The sequence below is a fragment of the Cyanistes caeruleus genome, chromosome 6 (assembly GCF_971803275.1).
Source record: "Cyanistes caeruleus chromosome 6, bCyaCae1.hap1.1, whole genome shotgun sequence".
Classification (NCBI taxonomy): domain Eukaryota; kingdom Metazoa; phylum Chordata; class Aves; order Passeriformes; family Paridae; genus Cyanistes; species Cyanistes caeruleus.
This window is the reverse complement of record NC_141706.1, coordinates 23,275,241-23,299,911: the sequence shown is the minus strand read 5'-3', so window position 1 is coordinate 23,299,911 and position 24,671 is coordinate 23,275,241. Positions and strand designations below refer to the sequence as shown.

The 24,671-nt window shown below is 40.2% G+C and overlaps 2 protein-coding genes across 2 annotated transcripts in view; one reads left to right on the top strand and one right to left on the bottom strand.

Moving 5' to 3' along the window:
* AP2A2 (adaptor related protein complex 2 subunit alpha 2) overlaps window positions 1-17,143 on the top strand; it is a 44,700-nt gene extending 27,557 nt beyond the window's left edge. The window contains exons 9-23 of the mRNA XM_086895684.1: window positions 107-275; window positions 1,413-1,550; window positions 2,777-2,959; window positions 3,281-3,378; window positions 3,553-3,784; window positions 4,583-4,750; window positions 6,655-6,818; window positions 8,550-8,627; window positions 9,527-9,609; window positions 10,340-10,429; window positions 11,220-11,343; window positions 12,105-12,221; window positions 12,400-12,469; window positions 13,616-13,750; window positions 14,492-17,143. Coding sequence (XP_086751810.1) covers window positions 107-275; window positions 1,413-1,550; window positions 2,777-2,959; window positions 3,281-3,378; window positions 3,553-3,784; window positions 4,583-4,750; window positions 6,655-6,818; window positions 8,550-8,627; window positions 9,527-9,609; window positions 10,340-10,429; window positions 11,220-11,343; window positions 12,105-12,221; window positions 12,400-12,469; window positions 13,616-13,750; window positions 14,492-14,569 — 1,927 coding nt within the window. The 3' untranslated portion in view covers window positions 14,570-17,143. The remainder of the gene's footprint in view (window positions 1-106; window positions 276-1,412; window positions 1,551-2,776; window positions 2,960-3,280; window positions 3,379-3,552; window positions 3,785-4,582; window positions 4,751-6,654; window positions 6,819-8,549; window positions 8,628-9,526; window positions 9,610-10,339; window positions 10,430-11,219; window positions 11,344-12,104; window positions 12,222-12,399; window positions 12,470-13,615; window positions 13,751-14,491) is intronic.
* A 938-nt stretch (window positions 17,144-18,081) lies between these two features.
* MUC6 (mucin 6, oligomeric mucus/gel-forming) overlaps window positions 18,082-24,671 on the bottom strand; it is a 59,208-nt gene continuing 52,618 nt past the window's right edge. The window contains exons 44-48 of the mRNA XM_086895681.1: window positions 23,973-24,392; window positions 23,034-23,453; window positions 21,721-22,287; window positions 20,317-20,419; window positions 18,082-18,615 (exon numbers count right to left, since the gene is read on the bottom strand). Of these exons, the coding sequence (XP_086751807.1) occupies window positions 18,438-18,615; window positions 20,317-20,419; window positions 21,721-22,287; window positions 23,034-23,453; window positions 23,973-24,392 (1,688 nt within the window). The 3' untranslated portion in view covers window positions 18,082-18,437. The remainder of the gene's footprint in view (window positions 18,616-20,316; window positions 20,420-21,720; window positions 22,288-23,033; window positions 23,454-23,972; window positions 24,393-24,671) is intronic.

Here is a 24,671-nt window from a genome sequence, read left to right as displayed (position 1 = left end):
CTTTAAGGCATTTTAAGAATTTTCCACTGCAGAAATAGTATTCTGAATTGAGTGTTCTCAAACCTATTGCTTTTAACCCTTTCACTTTCTCTTCTGTTCTGTGCAGTGAGCCAAACCTACTAGTCCGTGCCTGTAACCAGCTAGGTCAGTTCTTGCAGCACCGAGAAACTAATTTGCGTTACCTAGCACTGGAAAGCATGTGCACGCTTGCCAGCTCTGAATTCTCACATGAGGCTGTGAAAACACACATAGAAACAGTTATCAATGCATTGAAGGTAAATATTGAAGTGTGTGGTCTGTTTTTGAGTTCTGTCTTCTCCCCTGCCTCAATGCCCTCTCCCCTACTGCCCCAAGCTCCCTGTCCCCAATTAAGTTAATAATACTTAGGGACCAAATAGGTTATTCTTTGAAGTCTGCTTCAGTTTTTTACCTCAGTCCAGCAAAATCTTGCTGTGCTGGCAGTTACAGAGGTCAGATTTTGTTGATTTCTGCATCTTGGTGGTGAATCTGATACCTACAGCTGTGTCCCCTGTAACACTGGTATCTGCTCAAGTGAAGGCTAAAGAGGAATAATTGTTTAAAAATGTGCAATTTCAAAATTGAGAATGCTGGGAAGACAGTTTATTACTGTCTTGCTGGTAGTGGGCACTGTTCCTTCACTGTAGTAGCTTATGGGGAGTGGTAGAGCAGATCAGCTTGCGCTGCAGAATTGTAAAAGACCAGAAACCAGAAAGACACGTTCCCAGGCCATGTTTATGTGACAAAGAAGAAGTCAAAAGAGTAAGACTGATTTGCATGTAAATTTACTTGCACACTTGAAAGTTTAAATGCTTTATTTTCCTCCAAGTTTGTGCTGTGGCATATTTATACATTTGTCTGAGTTCAAAGTATGTATTTGTTCTAGCTGGACTTCAGTTGTTACAAGGCATGCCCAACACTAAACCTGCAGTTAGCTAAATGCTCCTTGGACTGGTAACAATTTAACAATTTCAGCCAGTTATGGTGCATTTATGGCCGCTGGTACCAGTTACTCAGTGCATAATGGACCACAGATTCAGTCACCCTACTCAGTTCAGTGTATTACTGAAGTGTTCTGTACAAACTCCATTCTTTCAGCACCTGCACTGATTTGAATAAGTATGCTGCAGAAACAAAACCTGATTATTTGAATTTTTGTGATAGTATTTAAAAGTAGGAAGCTGAGTCTCCACTGACCTCTTCCTAGGTGACTGAAAGTGAGAAATAGCATAGGAAAGTCACAGCTTATATAAAGGGTATATCTGAGCTCATTCTGCATCTCAAAAATTAATTTATTTTAATTTGACTGTATTATACTAAGTTTCATCTCTTAAGTTGCTTGTACTGAAATCAAAGATGGAATCATCTTGATCTTTGACTCTGTTTTTTTGCAGACTGAAAGAGATGTAAGTGTACGACAAAGAGCTGTTGATCTCCTGTATGCAATGTGTGACCGAAGCAATGCCCAGCAGATTGTGGCTGAAATGCTCAATTACCTGGAGACTGCTGATTATTCCATTAGAGAAGAAATTGTAAGCTATTGGTGTTTTTCTTAAATATTTGTTTCATAGCTGGATTTGGTACCATAAGTATCATTTATTGATTGGGATGCTGCATAGTCTGTGATTGCTTTTCATGGTGGCTTAAAAAAAACTCAGACAAAACTACTAAAACAAACAAAAAACTCCTAACTTTGTAGTCTAATAGCAAAAAATTTAGGTTAAACTAATCCAGGAGGCAAGGGGGAATCTTGGAAAGTTAAGAATTTTAAAAGCTGATTTTGATCCTGAGACAGTGCATATAGAAAGCAAAGTGAATTTTATATGTGAGCCAACACATTCTGTACCTCTGAGGGTTAAGTCCTACTCTAGTCATTTGTTGAAGAGCTTCAAAAATTAGTGGTAAATGCTTGTTTGTAGGTAGAGTTTTGTATGCTCTGAGAATGTTCAGTCTAAGGGTTCACAAAATCACTAACTTATAATCAGCTAGGAGGTCTGATATCTGTCTCCTTTCTACCAGTAGGATAAAAGTTGAAATACTCAAACCTTTTTGGGATGGTAAACAAAACATTTACTTACAGTAGTTATTTAGCTTAGTTAGGTGCTGAAGTCCCTTGGTTGGAGAAGTGAGTGTGGAATACAGTGTTAGTTGATTTACCTCTTGTGCTGTCTGGTTGCTGTTGGCAGTGTCCCCTGACTTGGCAGATAGTGAGAATTTAATTCTGTTCCCTTTTATTGACCTGTTCTTTTAGGAGTAGTAAAGGCAACTGATAGTAAATTATGCGGGGTCTCCCCTGAAGCTGACTGTTTGCTTCAGGATGCAGGAAGCTGAGTATAGCCTGAAAAAGTGGGCTGTGCCTTGGTGACTATTTGCCTCTGCTATCTTGAGTTTCCTTTGGCCTTTTTTAGAGAGGTTTCCAATTTCCTATTTGATCCTGTCTCAGTGGTAGTTTAGATGGTGTTTTTATAGCAAACAAAAAATGTTCTATAAATTGCTCTTGATCACTTAGGTACACAATTGGAAAGCCACTAAGATACAACATACTTTGAATGCATTATGGGGAAAGGAATATGTACCTGGCAACTACTGTATTCTGACACAGCATTTCAATGTTCACCTTTCACCTTGGCTGTGGGAACAAGTGAACAAGCTCATGCATCTGAAGCTGAGGCTTCTGGGCCAGTGTGGGGCATCACCAGGTGTCTACAACCCATAGTCAGAGCTAGCCAATTTTCTGTATCCTCTTTTGTGTGCTCAGGTTCTGAAGGTTGCAATTCTAGCTGAGAAGTATGCAGTGGATTACACCTGGTATGTGGATACAATCCTGAATCTGATTCGCATTGCTGGTGACTATGTCAGTGAAGAAGTGTGGTACCGAGTTATTCAGATTGTCATCAACAGGGATGATGTGCAAGGATATGCAGCAAAGACTGTTTTTGAGGTGAGAGTAACTGTTTCAATTCCCATCCAAAATGAGCTAAGAATTAAGGAAGCACCACATGATGTAACAGGCAAAACTTAAGGAGCTCTGTCTGTTGTCAGAAGTCCACAGTGCTGCTAGGTGTGCTCTTAAGCAAGTAATACTCACACTAGAGTCTTCTGTGAAATTATACCAACCATCATATTTTTCTCATAAGTTCTCTGTAGTGCCTAGATCCATGGTCTGCTCTTGCAGGAAAGTAGATGAGAAAACTGGGAATGGAAGTGACAGAAGAGATTTTTTTTCATACATTGCCTATCAATGATTATTAATGTGTTACAGGCCCTTCAAGCTCCAGCATGTCACGAGAATCTTGTAAAAGTAGGTGGCTACATCTTGGGAGAATTTGGAAATCTGATAGCAGGTGATCCAAGATCAAGGTAAAACACCTTCTAAAATACTGAATTGAAGGAGTAATGCTTTCTATAAAGAATTTAATTCCTAGCATTCTTAAAGGCTAGTTAACAAATCATTCAGCTCTTGCTAGTAATGCAATAATAAGGATTATCATATCTACAAAAACTGAACAAACTCTTTTTTTTCCATATTTTAAGTCCCCTCATCCAGTTCAACTTGCTACATTCCAAGTTTCATCTGTGTAGTGTTCCTACCCGAGCTCTGCTTCTGTCTACCTACATCAAGTTTGTGAACCTGTTTCCAGAAATCAAAACTACAATTCAAGATGTGCTGCGCAGTGATAGTCAGCTAAAGAATGCTGATGTTGAACTGCAGCAGAGAGCTGTTGAGTATTTGAGGCTCAGTACTATTGCTAGTACTGATATATTGGTAGGTATAAAGGTTTATTTTCTTCATTATGTAATACTCTGCTGTCAGCATGTGAAACTCAACTAAACCTTACCTGATTGCTCAGAAATCTCAGTGCAGGATTAAGGATTACAATGTGGATGCTGGTTCTTTTAGTCTCCTTAATTCTGCTGTAGTAATCTGTAATTTAGAGCTAATTTCCAACATGTTATTGCTGTAGTGGGACATAGGACCATTGAGACATGCTAATCTAGAGCAGAGAAGCCAGGGAAAGCTGGCATAATATAGGGTCCTAGAGGATTTAGATACCAAAAGGCTGGGGCTTTCTTTTGAGGACTTAATTTAGGGTGGGAAGGAAAAATGTAATTTTTCTTCTCTTGAAGTTCAGTGATTTAACCTTTCAGGTCTGAGCAGAGCACTGTACATTCGGTTTTGACATCTAATAAATGCTTAGGTCTGAGTAGAAACTTGAGTATTCTCTATGGTTTAAGTCTAGGTATGCCTGACTTAAGGACCCTTAGGTCTGCTATGATCTCATTATTTAAATTTTCTTTTTTTTAATATCAGTGTTTCAGAGAAGCGATATGCTCCTGTTTTCTTAACCAAGTGCTTTGGAAAGACTTCAGAAAGTTTTAAAGAAATTTTTATTTTAAAAAAGAGATCAATCCCTCACTACAAAACTGCATAATAATTTTCTGTGTGGGTAACTACTTCTGCTTTATGCAATCTATAAGGGTGTGTTCTCTTCAAAGGCTCAGAGGCTGGTTTGGCTTTTTATCTGAAGTTTTACTAATACTTTTTTTTTTTCGCTATGGTAAGGCTACCGTGTTGGAAGAAATGCCTCCCTTTCCAGAGAGGGAATCTTCTATTTTGGCTAAACTGAAGAAGAAGAAAGGCCCAGGCACAGTTACTGACCTGGAAGAGATCAAAAGGGAGAGGAGCTCTGATATGAATGGAAGTGCTGAACCTGCCTGTGCCACTGATGGTGTGAGTTTAAAAGCTGTTATTTCACTAATTTAGACGGTATGCAAGTGAGAAAAAACTGGTTTCTTAAAGTGGCTTTTTTGGGGATTTAAAACCTTTCATATAAAACTTAAGGCTGTGGGTGTTTGCTATAAAGCAGGGGACATACAGCTGCTTTCCCCTCACTGCATGCTTGGATGCAATTTTCCTTTGGAAATCTTATGTAAGTGGAGATAAACTGTCTACAGCCTAAAAAAAAATCCCTTGTACATTGTTATTTGGAAAATAATTGGTGTTCACTTTAGAAATGTGGATTTCCTTGTTGGTGAAAGTGCATGGAGGGTGAGGTTATAAAATTAACATATTTCAAATAGTTAACTTGAATTTCAGAGTATCAGTTGTTTTTTCTGCTTTGTCTGACATGTCATTTTGCATCTTGGTTTGGGTTATTGTTTTTAATAGAAGTGGACAACACTTTCCTTCACTGCAATGTCCTTAAATGAGTATAAAGTTGTTACTTTTTATTTGATAGTACTATTTGAGTTCAGTTATGCTAGACAAGTCCACATGGTTTTTTTTCCTTCTGAGCTGAAGCTTCTCATTTTATTGTCAGTAAACTGGTAGTTATTTCTTCCCATAATGTAATACTTCTTTCTGGTTTTAATGCCTAGAATAACTTGTTATTAGATTTAAGATGCTGTAGAAGATTACCTAGAGAAGGAAATACTGCAGCATGCTCCCTGCCCAGTTCGTTAAAGCATAATAATTTACTACTATACACTGCAGTGTATAAGAGTAGCTACTCCAAGTGCAACAGTTTTGACTGGACAGAAATCTCTTTCCAGCAGAGAAGTTGCAAAATTTTTTTTGAATACCAAATTGAGGTGACTGGCAGTTAATACTGCATTATGCTTTATGAGCATCATGTTATGGGTTGCAGCCATATAACAGACTGCATAGTGTTACCTTCACCAGTGGCTTTATCTGCTTTAGATTCCAAAAATGTTAGAAATTTCGGGTCCAACCTTTGTTCCTAGTAGGTCATAATGATTGGCTGCTTAAAGTCTTTTGCAAGGGAACTTTTCATTATATTATATGGAATATATGATAACTTGGAGTTGGCTTACAAAAACAAGATTTCAGATTGATCCAGACACATCTCATGAGTCATCCTCAAATCTGGCATAGTGGAAGCTGCTAATGTCTAATACATGACCATTTTGGTTAACAGTCTATGCTTTGTTCTTGCATGCGACTTGGGCACACATACGCAGCCTCCGTTGCATGATTCTGTGTACTGGCTGCTTGATTTGTTCTGTTTGAGGGAAAAACAGTTTAAACATCTTATCTCTTCCTCTGGTGTTTGCAGCTTGAACTGCCTACAGGCTCTGCTTTTTTTTGCTGTTTGGGTTTACATTCTTTCTAAGATTTGCTAGGCTTCAGAAACCCAAGATGAAACTGACAGTCAATTTTGAAGATGCTGTGATGACCTGTGGTTTAGGTTTGTGTAAAAGCCACTTGCTTTCTTGATGGATTCTTCATGAAAGAAAAGCAGCACATGAATTTTATTCCTTACAGTACTTACTTTGCCTTGAAACTGATGGGAAAAGAGGGAGGAAAAGCTGTCATCTTTGTCATCTTTCTTTTGCAGAACCAGATTTTAGATAGATGAATTTTGGTTTTGTTTTATTTAACAGTTAGATGGACATAACTCTCTTCAAAGGAAAAAAAGAAAACCACATCTGTAAATGACCTTAAGTTGAAATTCAGCAGGGTAACTGCTGCGTTTGTGAACCATTTTACAGTCATTCAAACCTTGATTTGGGGTGGGGAGAGGCACTTTACCATACCTTAGTTGTCTATGCAAACGAGACAGCTTTGTTGTAGTTTTGTTGCAGTGTAACACCAAAGTGTCTTGTCTTCCTTAGTCTACTCCTTCTCCATCGGCGGATCTGCTGGGTCTGAGTGCTGCCCCTGTCACCAATCCAGCTCCCCCATCTTCCACTAATGGTAGCCTGCTCGTGGATGTATTTTCAGATACAGCTCCTGCAGTTGCACCTCTTGCTCCTGGTTCTGATGACAACTTTGCGAGGTAATTAAGTCACCCTGAAAGGAATTTGAAGGAGAATTTGTCTGTTAAAACAGGATTGAAGGAAAAACATAACTTCTGGTTTTGTTCCAGCATATTGAGTGTATTCCTGGGTGGCGTTTTTGCAGCAAGAGGAATGTTCTTGGACACTCTGCTGGATGTGCTTTATTGAATCTCTCTTCTATCTCTCTTATAATGGAAAAACTGAGCCTGTAGTACTCAACCTGAGGATAATTGCCATACAGTAGTGTCTGGTTTTTCATGCTGGTTTTGTTTCATTAAATTAAGCTGCTTGTACATCTCCATACATCTTGAAGTGGGGATTATCTGTCCTGATCTAAATACATTTGTTCCTGTTTTCTTTTCATAAAGTATTCTTGTCTCTCCTCTTATGGCAAGCTGCTATTGAAACAGAGAGAGATGGATTGTATCCAGAGATACTGATCCCTAGATTTTAATGCTACACTTCAGTTGTTCTGCTACTGTCTGACAAAGGGGTGTAAAAATGGGGATAAAGAACAAGTGGTTTTCTTTTTTCTTTTTCTTTTTTTTTCAAAGGGGATTTGATACTACAGTTGCATTAGCAAGTGTAGTGTACAATGTGTTATTAACCGCATTAGTAGTAAAAGCCCCTGCCTGCTCTCAAATGTTATTTGGCTAAATTTTTGGGAATGAATGACATAAAATCACAGAATGTCTTTAAAATCAGCTGTCCTGCCAACAAGAACGTGTTACTGTTGTCAAGGACTAAATTTTGAATGTTGGCACAACACATTTTCTATGCATCTTAATATAAAAGACATAATTAGGGAAACTGATCTGCCTGGATCATTGACACTTTCATCAAAATTTTATTCCAGGCAATGCATTGTTGCAGGTTTGCAGTGATTAATACTTGATACTGTGTTTCTCCTGGAAAGTCAGAAGTGATACTTGATCATACAACACAAAACCAGGACTTTAGGAAGCTGCACAAGCTTGTTCATGCTTTTTGCTTTTGTTTTTTTTTTAAAGGGGGTAAGTAAAGGAACCAATGCTAGTAGCTTCATAAGCAGATGTTACTTAAAAAGAGTTTTTATTTCTGCAGAAGAAAGTATAGCAATGCCCAACTCCTTGGTCTGTCTGTAGATGATGAAATGCTTCTCTAATTATACTGAGAAGTTGCTTTTTACAGTCTCCTGCCTCTTTTTAGTGCTGTTGTCACTTTTGTTTCTAATCTGTTGCTTGGGTAAGTCATTCTCTGTGTGCCTGTGTACTCTTGCCTATGCTTAATACTTGTATGTTTTTAGGAACTGATTGTGCACCTATCATTAGAAGGGTCGCCAAGGTTGATGAGGCCTCTGCTTTTAAACACACCTTTGTAGTAGTTAATATGCAGCTACCTTTTTGATTTTGAACTTAAACACTTTTGCTGTCACAGTTAAACACCTAAAAGGACTTGGTTCTCTAAGAGGTTTACATTTACTGAACACCTTCAGCAGTCTTCGTGAAGAATTGCTGTTTTCTAATAGTTGGGGTGGGATGGGGGAGAGAAGTGGGGGAAAACATTGCCTAATGCCTAGAACCTTTCTAGGGTACTGAGCTAGGGCAGCTAATCAATTTCTCGTGCATTAAGCTCAGCAGTGCCGTTTTTGAGGAAGGAGGTAAAAGAAGTAACTAAGCTCTAAGCTGTCTTTACTAACTCCTGCTGTCTCTGTCGCTACTGCCTTTCTTCCTTTGTGCTGCCTGAACTAGCCCTGACCTGGCTTCATCTGAGGTAGTTTCTGAGGAACCAGCTGATACTGTGCATGATGCTGATGAGCTTTTTCACAAGTAAGCAATACTAAAACCTTGCAAGGCTGGGCAAAGTATTCAATTTCCAGATTAGAGTTAAAAAGCGAAACTATATTGTTCATTAACTTAATACCAGCAAAACTAGAGAAACATGTACTGTCAGACTTGTGACTAGAACACCTCTGTGGATGCTGTGGATTTTGTGACAGGCTCATGAATACACAGGTTAGAGTTGCCTTTACAAGTCAGTGCTATCACACACTGCTCTAAAATGAGGCAATGCCAGTTGTGTCTTAAGTTTCTGCAACTATTTGGAAATAAATAAAAAACAGAGTACTTGTCAAAAGTACTGATATTTGTGAGTGTGTTTTAAGTGCCTTGTATGCAAAAGGCAGATGTTTGCTGACCACCTCTTCTACTTTTAAATGAAGGGTGATAGAAAGGACTGAGATCACTGGAGAATGGGCTTCCTCTCTCAAAATGGAAAAAGTACATCTCTCAGTTGGCTTAGGTGATACAGAATTGATAAGGAGGGTTTTTTTCTTTCAGGTTTAAGTAGTCAAAGCTTCAAACTTTGCAATTGTGCACCAACCTAATGAGTTTCAGAAGTCCTCAAGACTGATAAGAAAAATCCTAATCTGTTGCCTGGTCCTTTATTAGACAGTGTGTGTGTATATAGCATATTGTGGTTTCCTTCATAGTTTCTCAGACATCCTATCAAATAAAAGTGTCAGTTCTTTTAGTGTTCTACAAGTGGTGGTTCTGGTTGTGAAAGTGTCTTTTCTAACTCTGCAGTTTTCTGCAAAGGCCTCTCTCACAGATTGATGCATTCTAGGTTAACCACAATCTTCATCTTCTGTGTAAACCCTGAATTTTGTGGTTCTAAATATTGTTTAATGTGGCTCAATTTAAAACATGTTTTCCCTCTCTTCCCCTAGGTTTGTGTGTAAAAATAATGGAGTCTTATTTGAAAATCAGTTGCTACAAATTGGCTTGAAGTCTGAATTTCGACAGAACCTGGGTAAGATCTGTTGTGTCGTGGTTGGCTGTTGCATTATCAGTCACAATGCCAGCATGATATTCTAGACAGGACTCCCTTTTCAGCTGCTGAAGAGAGAAGTAGCTTTATAGGCATAAACGTTTTTACAACTCCCACTGTTGTGCATCTGTGGCTTTTGTGTGGGTTCTTGTTTCTTTGAATTTTTTGATTGTTTTGGTAGCTGATATAAATAGGAGTGTTAAGCTCCAGCTCTTGCTACCTGATTGTATGGCTGGTGCAGCCAGGTTTATAAAGAACCATTCTGCTCAAAATTTATATCTTGCAGTATAGTTTATTGTAATGATATAAGACACTAGACAGATCAGATTGAATGCACAAGATACTGGAACCATCTAGAAAAGAGATGGGATTTGAATACAGGCTAGCAATAGAATTGCTTGCTTCTCCCTTTCTGTAAAACTCTTGGTGCCATAGTAGCATCTTAACAAAATTTTCCAGCAATTGAAAACTTCCGCTGATGATTTAACTGCCTGTGTGACCACTACTGTAGGAGAGATCTAATGGAATGGCTTGGTTAAATCACTGCATTTTGAACTGTGAATGTCTTGGTGAGATAAACCATGTAAACTGTATTTTGTTCTTAAAAGTGGTTTTAAGGAAAGGTAGAAAATTTGTTAGGGAATTAAAGCACAAGTAGTTCAATGCAATTAGATGACCTAGAAATTCTGATGTCTTGTTCTTCTCTTTCCAGGACGTATGTTCATATTCTATGGTAATAAGACATCAACACAGTTCTTGAATTTTACTCCAACAGTAATCTGCTCAGATGACCTTCAGCCAAATATCCTTAAATGTAGTAGCATGTGTCTGTTCTTATTAGGTTTTTGTGGTTTATTGCTGCACAATATAATAAATCTGTTGGATCAAGGCACGGTGTCCTTGAACATGAAGAAATGAGAAACTTGTCGATATCTCTCTAAAGTTCTTGTGGAAAGAAAAGTGTTGAGCAGGGATTCTTTCCTCAAAGCCCTGGTTATAAAATTTTACTTCTGAAATAACAAGAAATTAAGCTGAATAAATATGTACTGGAACTGTAGCTTTCACCACTGACATGAAGTAGCAGAGGTAGAAATGTGTCCTTTGAGTACTGCATTAGCAGATAACCTAAAACTTGACAAGGAGATGGAATACATGTGTTCCAAGATAGTGGTACTTCAAAATAAGATCTTAATTCATGGATGGTCCTAAATACTTGGTACTGCAAATTTAGGATTTCTGGCAGATTAAGTAGTCAGGCTTGTTTGACTCAAGGCATCTCTGTCATGTTCAAAATAGTCCTGTGGCTTTTATTGTGAAGTCTCTGTGCCTCCACACCTTTTTAAGGGCATCTTTCTTTAAGAATATCCAATTAACTGAGAATTTTCAGAGTTACTGCTTGTAGATATGTCAATATAAAAAAAAAAACTAAACCCCGACAAACTCTTTTCTTGTACAAAAACTGAGCTTTAAATGTTCAGTAGCACAAAGAGAATGAGTGAAAACCTGATGCTAATTCCTCATAGAGCTTATTGGAAGATTTATATTTTTTAAATTGTCAGTTTGTTGATCTATTTCCTTAACTACTTTTCTATGCCTGAATCTTCAGACAAAACCTGTTGACCCCACAGTGGATGGAGGTGCACAGGTTCAGCAGGTTGTGAACATCGAATGTGTGTCAGACTTCATGGAAGCTCCTGTCCTGAACATTCAGTTCAGGTAAAACAAAGGATTCAAATGTTAGTGAATTAATTAGATGAAAGATGTTAAATTTGGCATGGCCCTGTGACTGAATGAAAAATACAGACACACAAAGCTCTCTTGGGTAGACAACTTGAAAATTTGATCTGATTGAGCTTTAAGGTGCTAGGGAGAATCCACTTGGAACAATGTGGTTTAAAACCCCAGCCAAACCAAACAGTTGAGAAGCAGCTACTGGTAAAATGTCTCCATGACTTCTGTGTCAGCTATCTATATAAAACAGCAGTCTTCCTGTTTGCTTAAGAAATCTTGACAGGAATATACGCAGTAACTTCTCCCTTCTGGAAACCAAGAACATTTCTGCAAATAACTTGGCCTGGAAGTGTATGCAACCAGAAATAGAATCTTGTTCTGTCCACTCAACATCAGCTCAGTTTTATAAAGTCTTGAGTTCTGGGCTACATGTTGTTATTCTAGTCCAAACTGGTTTTTATTGGTATGTTTTCACAGGGGTATATTTTCACGCCTTAGGGTGCTATATCTAGAAGAATAAACCTATGCTAAAATTGAGAGAACCTTATCAGCAGTTCTGCCAATTTATGTTCAATCTAAGCAGAGAAAATAAATTTATTTAACAGTGGATTGAAACTGTGTATTAGAAATTTCATGTGCAGTTGATGGATTTTAATCATAAACATTTCCTCAATTGCTTGGTTGATTTCTGCTGACACATTGCTGAGGCTGCCACATGCACTGTGGTTTTTCTATTCCATCTGCAGGTACGGTGGAACGTTTCAAAATCTTTCGGTAAAATTACCCATCACTCTGAATAAATTTTTCCAGCCAACAGAGATGTCTTCTCAAGACTTTTTTCAGCGTTGGAAGCAGCTGAGCAAGTAAGACTTTGCACTTGGGGCTCTTGTGGTGGGCGAGGGAAGAGAAAGGTATATTGTGAGTGCAACTGGTGCAGTGCCTCATCCCACACTAAATCCTGTAAGCCATGAGCTCTCCCAGTAGAATTAATTGCTATTGGAAATGCTGTTCGTAATGTATTTGTCTTGCCTTGTCTTGCAGTCCAAAACAGGAAGTACAGAATATCTTTAAAGCAAAGCACCCAATGGATGCAGAGATCACGAAAGCAAAGGTGGGTGGTGGTGTGATATTTTTAATTCATAGTGTACCAGGGCAGTGGCAGGTCATGTTTTAACCTCAGCTGGCAACTAAGCACCACACAGCCATTTGCTCACTCTCCCCCAGAGGAGTGGGACAGAGAATAAGAAGGGTAAAAGTGAGAAAATGTGTGGGTTGAGGTAAAGAGAGTTCAGTCGGTAAAGAAAAGGCATGCACACAAGCAAAGGATTAATTCCGTGCTTCCCACTGGCAGGGAGGTGTTTGGCCATCCCCAGGGCAGCAGGACTCCATTAGGTGTAAGTTACTTGGGAAAGCAAAACAACATCACTCCCATTTTTTCTTTTCCCAGCCTTATGTGCTGGGCCAGCACATCTTACAGAAAGGGATATCCCACTGTTCAGTTGTCCTGGCTGTGTCCTGTCCCAGCTCCTTGTGCATCCCCAGCTTCCTCACTGATGGAGTGGGGAGAAAAAAAGACCTTGGCACTGTGTAACCCCTGCTCAGTGTTAACTAAAACATCCCTGTGTTAGCAACTGTTTTCAGCAGAAATCTAAAACACAGCCCCATACTGCTAAGAGGAAAATTAACTCTCTTCCAGCCCAAATTAGCATGTGGTATAAGCAGACTTTGTGCTTTTTTGTTTAAACAGCAGTTGGATCATCCATTGAAAATGTGAGTCCATGCTTTATGATAGATTGTGGCAGTGCTGAGTTGGACAGTTTCTAGCTGTGGTCTGAATTAGATGCAGCCTTCAGTAGCAGCTGGAGACCTGAAGCTGTTTAAGAAAGCACCAGTTCACTGCTTAAAACTGAACTGGAAGGTAGTTCAAGCCTTTATTTATACTTGAGTACTGGTTAGAAAAGGTGAAACTGACTCTTTGGCTGCCCTTAGGCAAAACAGGAGTGACTGTGTAAGACGGGAATGGCTGTATCAAAACCAGGGGAGACTGATGTTAAATCTTAACTTCCTTCTCAGTTGCCTTTGAAAAGCCTTATTTACAGAACAGCTCATTTATCAGCATCAGCTGTCAAAAATTTGTAGTAATGAATTTGTCTTGAAGACTTAAGACTTGCTGTGCTATTTGATGGTGACTGTTTGGGTATACTTTGTATTTGTATCCTCCTCTGCCCACATTAAATCTTCTGTGCTTCTTTCACAGATAATTGGATTTGGATCAGCCTTGCTTGAGGAGGTAGATCCCAATCCTGCTAACTTTGTTGGTGCTGGTATCATACATACAAAAACTACTCAGATTGGATGCTTGCTGCGCCTTGAACCCAACCTCCAGGCACAGGTATCTGTGTAACCATCTCCAGCTTAGATATAAGTTCTTGTTTGAACTAAGTATCTCTGTGTATCTGAAATCCTTAAGATATTTAAAAATCACTATTGCAATAGCTTCTTATGACTGCAGACTCCAACAAGAAATTAAATTGTAGCAGCTGGTCCTGGCCCAGCTGGGTAAGCTTCTTCTTCAGAGCCATTCTCTTTCCTCTTGGAAGAGATGGTTATATTCCAGACTGTCATATGCTCCTTGGACCAGGTTAAGCATGCTTCCTTTTGCTATTTTGAATTTGTAAATGAGTAATTTGCTAAAAGAGAAAGCATAAGTGAGTATAATGTTAAGAGTATTTTTACTAAAGCTTTTTTGACAGAGGTGTTTCAAAATTAACTAAGGATTAAAAATAAGGTTTCAGTGGCTATGTCTTCTGTTCTCTGAAGAAGTGGTTGTCCAGAGTCTTTAGGCTTTTGACAGCATTTGCTCCTCTTTAACAGATTTTGTGGACAACACCTTTCTGTTAAACCCAAAAAATACTTGAGTAAGAGTAATTCTCAACAAGGGTTTGAAGATAGGATTGGTTCAGCCACTAGTTTGTAAAAGTTGTGTTGCTGGGTAGCTCCCTCTGAGTATTTTGAGATCTTTTTCCTACCAAAGCTTACAAAGCAAGTAAGAGGTAACTGTTAGTTTTCACTGTTGACTGTGCATTCCTTTAATGCCACTGTTTAAAAAGTATTATTTTATGTTCTTTTACAGATGTATAGGCTCACACTACGAACAAGTAAAGAAGCTGTATCTCAGAGATTATGTGAATTGCTGTCAGAACAGTTTTAATATTAACCATGTCAGTTTTGGTTTTTCCACTTATATCACTGTCATCATACTGCAAATAAATGTCTTGTACATCACTGTCTGAGTACTGCAATGTTAACCATTACCAGTTCCCTGCCTTAATAGGACTTGACCCTTGTTTGAAATTAAGACTATAAAATGTACAGTACAGGGAAGTGACTTTTTCCATTAAAAATGGCTTTTAGTGTGTTACACAAAGGGTGGGAGGGCTGTCTTTTGCTCCTTTTTTTGCAGAGGTCAGGCTTTTAAACTTGTTGAAGGGAAATTGTTTTAGTTGTGGCAATCAAGGATTTCAGCTGAAAATAGCTCAGAAACCTTCTGCTTCAGTACCTTTAAGAGATACTTCCTCTGCTCTGAGCTGAAAGAAACTGATTTACTGCTGCTCAGGAAGGTTAATTCCCATGTTAACGTAGAATCAAAACTTTGTAAAGTTGAACATTGCCGCAAGTTGTCTAATGGATGGAAGGGCAGATTTGAAGATGTGTTTGAATCTGATTAAAGTAAACATTTATGTTGTGTCACCAATCTTTGTATTTGAAAAATGCCACAGGACCAGAGTCTTAAAAGTATTAATCTTGTAATATTTTACATCTTAATGTTTTCTGATATTTGGATTGAACACAAAAATTACTCTTAATCCTTCTGCTTATCTCTGTTAATGAGGTGAGCCTCTCTGGTAGGGGGTGAATGAGTATGTACTTGTTTGTTGTTTCTCAGTGAAGTTAAACATTCTGTTTGCCATCAGACTTCAAAAGTCCTAATGATGTGATACAATTAACTGTAGAAAACTGCAGTATTGTATAAAAGAAGTGGGAAGAAATGGGCCCTTGAAGGGCTGTAAGGCATGCACTCTTAGGCGAAAATGTAATTGTAATCAATATCTTTTCCCCAGTGTACATTAATGTTCAGACTCAAGAGGTTGAATAACTGATATCTAAGCAGTTTCCTTCCTGTCAGTGGTAAAAATGTCCAAGATGGTGTAGAAAACTACTGTTGAAAGTATTAGACCCAAAAATGTTCATCTTTTCTAGTGGTTTTTACAGCCAAAGTCTTTGTACCTTGCTTCACATCAAACGCTTTGCAGCCTCTCTGCAAAAGTCAGTGGCCAGAAATTTTGGCTCACACTCCTCAAGCCTTGAGGCGTGCAACAGAGGCTGCTAAACCAAAGCAGGTGAGGTGGCCCAGTTAGAAACCCTGGGCTGGTGTCAGCAAGAGCTACAGATCGTGGTGAACAAAATCAGCTCCTGCTGACAGGAGAAGGGAGCCTCAGGTCAAGATTTCCTCATGGCCATTGAAGGGAAGCCTGGGACTGCTGTGTCACAACACATACAGACAAGCGTGCCCAGGAAATGAAGGTCTTGAGTTATGGTGGAGACACTGAAAATACATTTAAATGAGGCTGCTGTCATGCTGCCCAGTGCTCAACAGGGGACAGGACTCTCCATGATTGAGTGTGCCTTTTTGTCTTCAGTGCTTTGAGATTAAATGATGCAACTGGGAGGTTATCACTTGGTTTGGCCGAAAACTCCTGCTTGTACTTGAGTAAAAGTGAAAAATGAGGAACAAAGGTTTGGCTGTGATGTGTGGATTTTGGGGGATATGTTTTGTTTTTCCAGAAATAGCTGGTAACTATGGATATTAAAGCTGAAAACTTGGCAAAGACCTGTTTTTTTGCAAAAGTTCTCTTGAACAATTGGCGCCTTTAAGGCCTTTCAAATTCTTCTTACTTAAGACTCTTTAATCATAAATATTGTCATTGAAAATCTTGGTGAGGGGTTCCTGCAGTCAGGTTGGGCAGTTGGCAAATACTGATGGAATACCTTTTGTTTTCTCCTCTTGATGCTCTGTGTCTCATTATTAGTCCTGTTATGTTAACCATGCTCTTGGCTGCTGTGTTAAAATCTGATGTGCTGAACTAAAGGGAGTCTTAGCAAAGACAGAGGAGGAGGTTCTGTTTTGTATTTTCCAAATCCTGTTGTATATCTGTCCCTCTGAAAAATGTTCTGTGCCCTCATTAAAGGACACCTTGAGACACTGCACTACTTTATTTCACTTTGCTTTGGTTCAAATGTGCTAAAATGTGCATTAAAATGTGGGAAGGAGGGGGGGTAAGGGAAAGTGTCTTTTCAGTGGTGACTGTGTTAAGCTTATGACTGTTCACTCTTTGTATTAAATGTCAGCTCAATGAAGCCATGAGCAGAAAAGTGAACAAATTAAAGACAAATACTTGGTTTTATTTTTTTTGTGAATGATGGTTAACTTAACCAGTGATGTATCCTGTCAAGCAGACAAAGTAATTTCTGCAGTAAACAGTGTTATTGTTCTTAAGTGCAGTATTTTCAGGCATTGACATGTGAAAATAACTGAATAGCAAAACAGGTAGCATATGTTCATTCTTGACCTACACTCCAGTATGTAACATTTATGGTGATTGTCTTATTTGTATAAAACAAAGTTCTGTCAAATTAAGTGGAGAATTTTCATATAGAAGACTATATATTAGACTATATTCATCAGAAGAACATATTAAGATTAAATAAATGATTAGAACAGTGATGAAACTGTCCTTTTTTTGTCTGGGAGCATGAAGATGTAAAAAATATTCTCATGGAATGGTTGTGGAACACAATTGCTGTGATTATTTTATAAGTACTGGTGGGTTCATTCACTGGAGCCTTACCTGGACTACAGATTTCTGCTGTCCCAGTGAGTGATTTTGTTTGTGTTTGGTTACAAGTTATAAATACTCTATTTTTAAGAAGACCCAGATGTAAAATCTTTCTCCTTTGAGTGTTTAACAACAGTAAGTACATGAGCAGTATTTGGTGCAGTAAACTCCTCCTAATAGTGGTGTAGGGTTGAGGCTAGGCTGCACACACCTGCATTGCATGCAGGGTTGATGGCACTGTAGAAGAAGAGTAATCTAAACAGCTAAATAACCTCATTTAAGCTTTAAATGTATGCTTCAGATTCTTCCCTTACATTTGCTAAAAGGGAAAACAGAGCACTCTGAGCTTTTGTGCAATCATACATCTTTTTCTTAAATGACTTTCAAACAAAGTAAAGATTGTCTATAGTGGCAGCAAGTAGAAATCACTTGTGAGTGAACCATTTGTATCCTGTTAGGTGCATGTGGGCTTTGATTTCTCGCAGAGAAAAGCCCTCAGCTACCTGCTTTATCCCAAAGCTGTTCCATGTGTGTGTTAGTTATGTTCCTAGAAATGTCCCACCACACTAAGGGTGCTTGGGGAAACCTCACCATTCGCTTTTGGGTCATGTAGCACCTTGTTTTCCAACCCTGTCATCTGTGGATGATGAGCACACATGCTGTGTCCACCCTCAAAGACAAGGAACGGGTCACTTCCCTTCTCCCAGTGAAGTAGTGGGCTCTTCCACAGTTCCAAGTTGACTGAACATAATAGACTATTCTTCAGTTAAAACAGTTCTGGTTAAAATAATTTTTCAGGTCAAATAAGGAGAAAGAAATTAGCAAATTCAGTTCCTTCTATTTTATTTGAACATTAATTTCTGTTACTGCCCAATGCATGGGCCAAGTTTTAGCCTCTGGTTAAATAAATCACCCTGAGCAAGGCCAAGCAGTTTCTTGTCTTCCATGAGCCTATTCTTTATTTCTATGCCTGTTCTTTTCTGCTCTGTACCCCACCCTGCTCCTGATCAGGAATAATTTATCTGGTAACTCCACTGGTAGTCCAGGCAGCTGCTCAGGCAGCCTGACAGCAAGGATGTCCTGTGTAATCAGTACGAGAGAACCCAGCAATGAGCTGTGGCAGGATTAACTTGTGATCACGGTTTAATTACAACAAATGGTATCTGCAGCCATCAGGTCTGGCTAGTGTGTGCAGCTGTCAAAGTTACACACACAGCCACTAAATACAATTATTTCTGTGGTGAGCCTTCTTCCAGGATTATCTGGGTCTTGGCATGGTAGTTGGAATTGCTTCTTAAGAAGTTCAAGTGGCCTACAGCAGCCACATGCTGTGGTGACCGTCATCTTCTCAACATCCAGCCTGTGTGGAAAGGAGGCAGAATCAGTTGGCATTCATTTACAGCATTTTAGGCTCACATTTTTTCAAGTATATGAACTTCTTTCTTTCCTATGGTGGGAGGTTTAAAGAAAAGAGCACAGCCCTCAGATGAATGGCTCTGTCAACTGCAGGACTACAATGTGGGAAATTACTCTATTTTAAGTTCTCATGATGCAGAAACTGGTGTACTGAGCTGCTGCCTCCTGTTTAGAACAGGATAGGTCCTTTCCAGCTCAGGATAGTCTGATTCTATGATCTCATCTGTTAGGCCACAGACATCACTGGAAAACTAATAGAATTTGATTCTCCTGGTCTCTTTTAGGCCTTCTGAATATTTGTAAAGTGTCCAGGGATTAAATTTGTTAAAGCTGTGCCCTGGACCACTTAGAGTTTAGAAAAGGTCTCCTGCAGATGCTGAATTGTGTGTGTTCCTTTTGCAGTTCACAGAGGAACAAAAATCCCTTTCTGCCTCTGAACAGTTAGTGCTGGAATCTGACGTGGTGGCTGTATGATGCCAGTTCTGGTTGTGAGGTCAGGTAACAAGGTAGAAGACTTGCACATAATTTCTGGATTCACAGTAACAGAGCACAGGCAGATGAAGTGAGAGCTTGAATAGGCAGGTAAGGATTTAGTCTGTCCTTACAGTACTACAGTTCTTAGGCTGTTGATTCCTGACTATGTTCAGCCTCCTGCTAGTCTTGGTTCTGCCCTTGTCAGTGAGAAACTCTATCAATAACAGGCCAGAACTCAGGTAGGGGAAAAAGAGTTAAGGAAAAAACACTTTTTGGAAAAACTTCTTTTGAAGCAGAGAAAAGTTTTCTTGGTTTCAGTTAAAACTGGGTTTTAGCCACAACTTTCTTAGCAATTGAGACAAACCTTGGCTCTAAAATTTGACAGTCCTTTTGTCAACTCTCAGGGTACAAAGTTAGTCACTCAGTTTTCAAAACGCTGGGGGGACACTTAAATGTGCTTTGAAAGGGACAATTTTTAGCATCAGGATTAATTTAAATTAGTTCCTGCAAAACTTCATTGCTTTCCATTCTTGAACATTGTACTGGCTTGGATTGTTGGGAATGTAATTTTTTTCCCACCCAATAACTGAACTGTAATACTACTGCACTGTTTTACTTGTATTGAAACCTTGATTTCCTGTCAGATTTTCCTAAGTGGCAGTAGATCTCCACAGGCTCAGATAGTACCCCTGTAATTATAAAATACACCTGAATCACACTGTTAGGAGCATGCTGTGAGATAACTGAAGTGACATTACTTACCTTAGATGAAAATTCCTATTTTACTGTCTTAACTACTTGAAATAGGTATAGTCTAAACCACTTTTTCAGTCTTTAAAAAGGAAACACAAAACCAAAACCCCAACCATCAAAACAACAAAAAAGCCCTCCAAACCTGCAGCATTGATGTCTGGCTTTTTTTAAAAACAAAACAACAAAAACTTAAGGGAGTGAGATGACCTTCCTTGATTAGGTGTAAATCCCTGTGTAATTAATGACTTTATTGTTGCTATTAACTGGTTTATACAGCAGTGTTGTTTATTGCAGGGTGGACTCTAACCACATTTTCCTCCCTGAATTATAAAGGCACAGTAGTTCATAAATTTCCCTACTTACAGATGACCAAATAAGGAAAACGACTCTAGTACTGTACAGCCTCAGTTATCCTTACTTTGTTGAAGATGGACATGATCCTTCACATCGGCTCAAAGTGACATTTGTGGAACAGCCTTTGTAAGTTACTTTTTCTTCATATTCAACTTCTCTACAATGCTCTGTCAAATGTAAAAAGAAAAAAACTCTGCTATAATTCATTTTGTTCTTCTTGAGTAACTTTGTTAGATGCCAAAAGCCTCCATATTTGGTTTCATGGAAAACCATTCTTATTGCATGACATAATTAGCTAGTCACAAGTAAGTTACACAGCAAGAGAAGGTATTAAAGTTGCAGGAGAGGCTTGCCCTGGAGGACAACAAGAATAAAGTTCTTTTTTTTAAGAAAGCAGAAGTGGGAATTACAAATGAGAAAAAAAAAATCCTGTTAAGAATATAGTATACATTCAGTCCAGCATGGAAAAGCTAATCCTCTGCTGAGAACACAAAGATGTAAAGTGAACAAGCAGCTGGCTTATTCTGATAGAATAATTTCTGGTTCACAGACTTGACTTTTTTGAAAAATGCTTAATTTGCTCATAAGGATATATTTATAGGTAGCCAGAAGTTTGTAACTTGCCTTACTAGAGAGAATGTTTAATGCTACGTGTTGGTAACAATTCTATGTGTCAGTGTTTTCTCCTGCCTTGAAGCATCACACTAAGCACTTCATGAAGCAGGAAGCTGACTGAAAACACAGGTTTTCCAAGGAGTTCAAAGATAGTATTTGAAGTTTATATTAAGGAGAACAAAGATGAAGAAGACTGAAAACTATGAAGGCAACTCATGCACCACTCACACCTGATCCTGCACAATGATCTTTTAAGTACAGTCAGGTTCCCAGCTGAGAGAAAGGTTATAGATGATTGAACATTATTGTAGAGGGAGCTCAGTTAATGCTGTAGAATGATTTGGGATTTTCTAATTGGAAAATAAGACAACTACTAACTAGACAGTAGACTAAGATGCTAGATATAGATATAGATATAGATATAGATATAAATATAGATATAGATAGATATAGATATAGATAGATATATATACACACAGCAAGTGTGCACAGTATGTAAGAGCTAACAAGAAGGCTGGAGGGTAATGAGAGGATAGCCTGTCCCAATGAGAGGTTTCTTACACTGCTTTTTAGGATGACAGAATAAAGGTTCTGTGGCTCTCCTGAAATGCATCCTGTCAGACTCTTATAACTCACACTTCTTAAAGTTTAAAATATTGACGAGCAGGGAATCTGTATGAAATGTAGGATATCAGGCAATAGCTTTACAAAAAATAACTGCAGAAAGGACAAAAAGAAAAGACGGAGCCAGTGGGTACAAACAGGATCACTGACAAAGGATACGTGAATTCAGGCTCAAAAAAAAGCATTAAAAGCAAATCCATGATAAAGGAAATTTCATGAGATACATTACCGTGTGGCACTGTTGATGGAACAGCAGAGGACAGGGATGTTGAAAGGCCAGAGGTGAGAGGAGGAGATGATGTTGTTCGAGCGGTGGTCAGTGTTGTTGTTTGCAGGGAACTCCTTTCAACCGACTCCGTAGAAGCCGTGGTGATAACATGGGGAGCAAAGGTAATAGTTGTAGATAAAACTGTTGGGATCAACGCTGGCCTGGACTGAGTAGAGATACTGGTAGGGACAGCTAAGGAAGACGTTTTGCCATATGGAGTTGATGTGGTGTTTTGGAAGTAAGAATGTGTAGTGCTCTCAACAGATCTAAATGTGGAAGTAGGCACAGATGTTGTGCTGATGGATGAGGCCAAAGCAGAAGAGAATGGAGATGTGGCAGTGGATGGCAGCCGGGTGCTGAGCGGGCTGCTGGGGGCAGGCAGAGATCTGGGATTTGGAGAGGTTTCCAGAGGGGCTTCTGTGGAGACAGAGGTCTTGGAGGTGCTGCTGATGGAGGTGACAGCCGTGGTCTTGGGTGTGGTCACAGGTGGCGCAATGTGTGGCACAGTTGACTTTCCATGGGTAGAGGCTGCCAGGAGAAAGACACAGGTAAAACTGAGGATGCCTGCCTGGCCATTTATCCACTCCCCTTATTCAGATATGGGGAGACAATCAGAAAAGCCAAACCAGGAAGACCCATGCATGTCCAGATAAAGACAGTTTCAGAAGGGAAAAAACTAAAAACAAAATGATGATCCATCTATACGATGGCAGTCACTCACCACATCCCAAGGAAAGCCAATATCCAGCCAGTCTCAGAGCAATTGCTACACTGCAATAAATGCCCTACTCTCCCACTGTACAGCTCAGCATGATGTTCTGTGGTAGGCAGTGTCTCCTTGGCCACTGGCCTTGGGCCAGCTGTGCTGGCAGAGTCCCTGATGGACTTGTGACCACCTTATGCCTGCTCCCTGGCTGGCAGAAGGACAAAACATGGGGGGCCCGGGGGCAGAGCTGGCACTCATGAACAATCACCAAAGTACTTGAGTGCTATCAACACTGGCTGGGACCCACATCTAAAATACAACACCAAGAAATCTGCTGGGAAATATAATTAGCTCCATCCAAAGCAGAGCCAGTGCACAGGCCCAGGACTACACTGGTGAACCACGGTGATCAAAAGCAAAGGAATGGAGGAATAAGCAGCCACACAAATGCAAAACTGGGATGTGTTTCCTGAAGGGAACAAAGCAGGTAGGGAGATGGGTAGAGTGACAGAAAAAAGGACAGCTGGAAAGAGAAGGCAGGAGAAGGATGACTAGGACAGAGCCTTACCAGGCGGTGAGGAGCTGAGCCCTGTTGAAGACACAGTTGAGGAGGGAGAAGAAGCAGGAGATGGCAGCATGCTGGTTTTGGCTGTGGTGGGCGCAGAGGACTCTGTGACAGGAGACTCCTTTGCAGCACTGGTTGTTGGGGAAGAGGGCTTGGGCCTCAGGGTTGTAGGTGTAGGCCTGGGGCTGGTGCTTGGAGCTGCTGTGGAGGAGACTGTGGAAGTGGTGGCAGTGGACGGCAGCCGGGTGCTGAGTGGGCTGCTGGGGGCAGGTGGAGAGGTGGGATGTGGAGAGGCTGTTTCCAGAGGGACTTCTGTGGAGACAGAGGTCTTGGAGGTGCTGCTGATGGAGGTGGTGGCTGTGGTCCTCTCTGTGGTCACAGGTGACACAGCGTGTGGCATGGTCAACATTTTATGGGTGAAGGCTGTCAGGAAGAAAGCAGAGATCAGTTGAGTCGAGGACAAGAAAAAAAGAAATGTGTATGGTCAGAGGTTTAGATTGGGGATATAAACAAAAATGGCAATGCTGTGCTGCACTGAGTATTCCTGGGAAAAAGGGAACACTTTTCCTGTAGGTCCAGCCTATAAGATGTTGTGTGGTTTTGTTCAGAAAAAGGCGGGAAATGGATATCATGCCTTCCAACAGGCAAGATCCCACTACCTCTTCCTGGAAGAGGACCCTGTGTGGATATGCACATGTTCCTTCAAGGAACAGGCAGAGCTTAAGGACAGTCCTCTCTGAAATTGCCAGGCCAGGCTACATGGCACAGAGCAGAGCCCTGGGGCCATAACAAAGTAAGGCCATACCAGTGTTCCAATACGGAAACAAAGGGGATGGAGAGCAAAAACTAAAACAACTCTGCAAGGAACATGTGTGGCTGGAAAGAACAAGTGGAAAAAGTTGAGCAGGGAGAAGTAGCAGGATTGGTAAGAGGGAGCCTTACCAGGTGGTGAAGAGCTGAGCCCTGTTGAGGACACAGTTGAGGAGGGAGAAGAAGCAGGAGATGGCAGCATGCTGGTTTTGGCTGTGGTGGGCACAGAGGACTCTGTGACAGGAGACTCCTTTGCAGCACTGGTTGTTGGGGAAGAGGGCTTGGGCCTCAGGGTTGTAGGTGTAGGCCTGGGGCTGGTGCTTGGAGCTGCTGTGGAGGAGACTGTGGAAGTGGTGGCAGTGGACGGCAGCCGGGTGCTGAGTGGGCTGCTGGGGGCAGGTGGAGAGCTGGGATGTGGAGAGGCTGTTTCCAGAGGGACTTCTGTGGAGACAGAGGTCTTGGAGGTGCTGCTGATGGAGGTGGTGGCTGTGGTCCTCTCTGTGGTCACAGGTGTCACAGCGGTTGACACCACCAACATTTTATGGGTGAAGGCTGCCAGGAGGGAAGCACAGGTTAGTTGAGGATCAGGGCAGGAGGGCAAAGCAAAGAGATGGGCACAAGAATTGTGTTATATTGTTTGGGGGGGAAATCGAGCCTTTTGTTGCACTGAATTTTTCTGGGAAAGAGCAAAGATCTGACATTTTGCTTATTCATTTAGCCTCCACATCCTTCCTAGACACTGTAAGATCCAATACTTGCTTGTTGATGATGAGTGAACCTGTCGGGATGTGAAGTGTCTACCCTTGCAGTCACTCACTTGCTTCCTGCTCT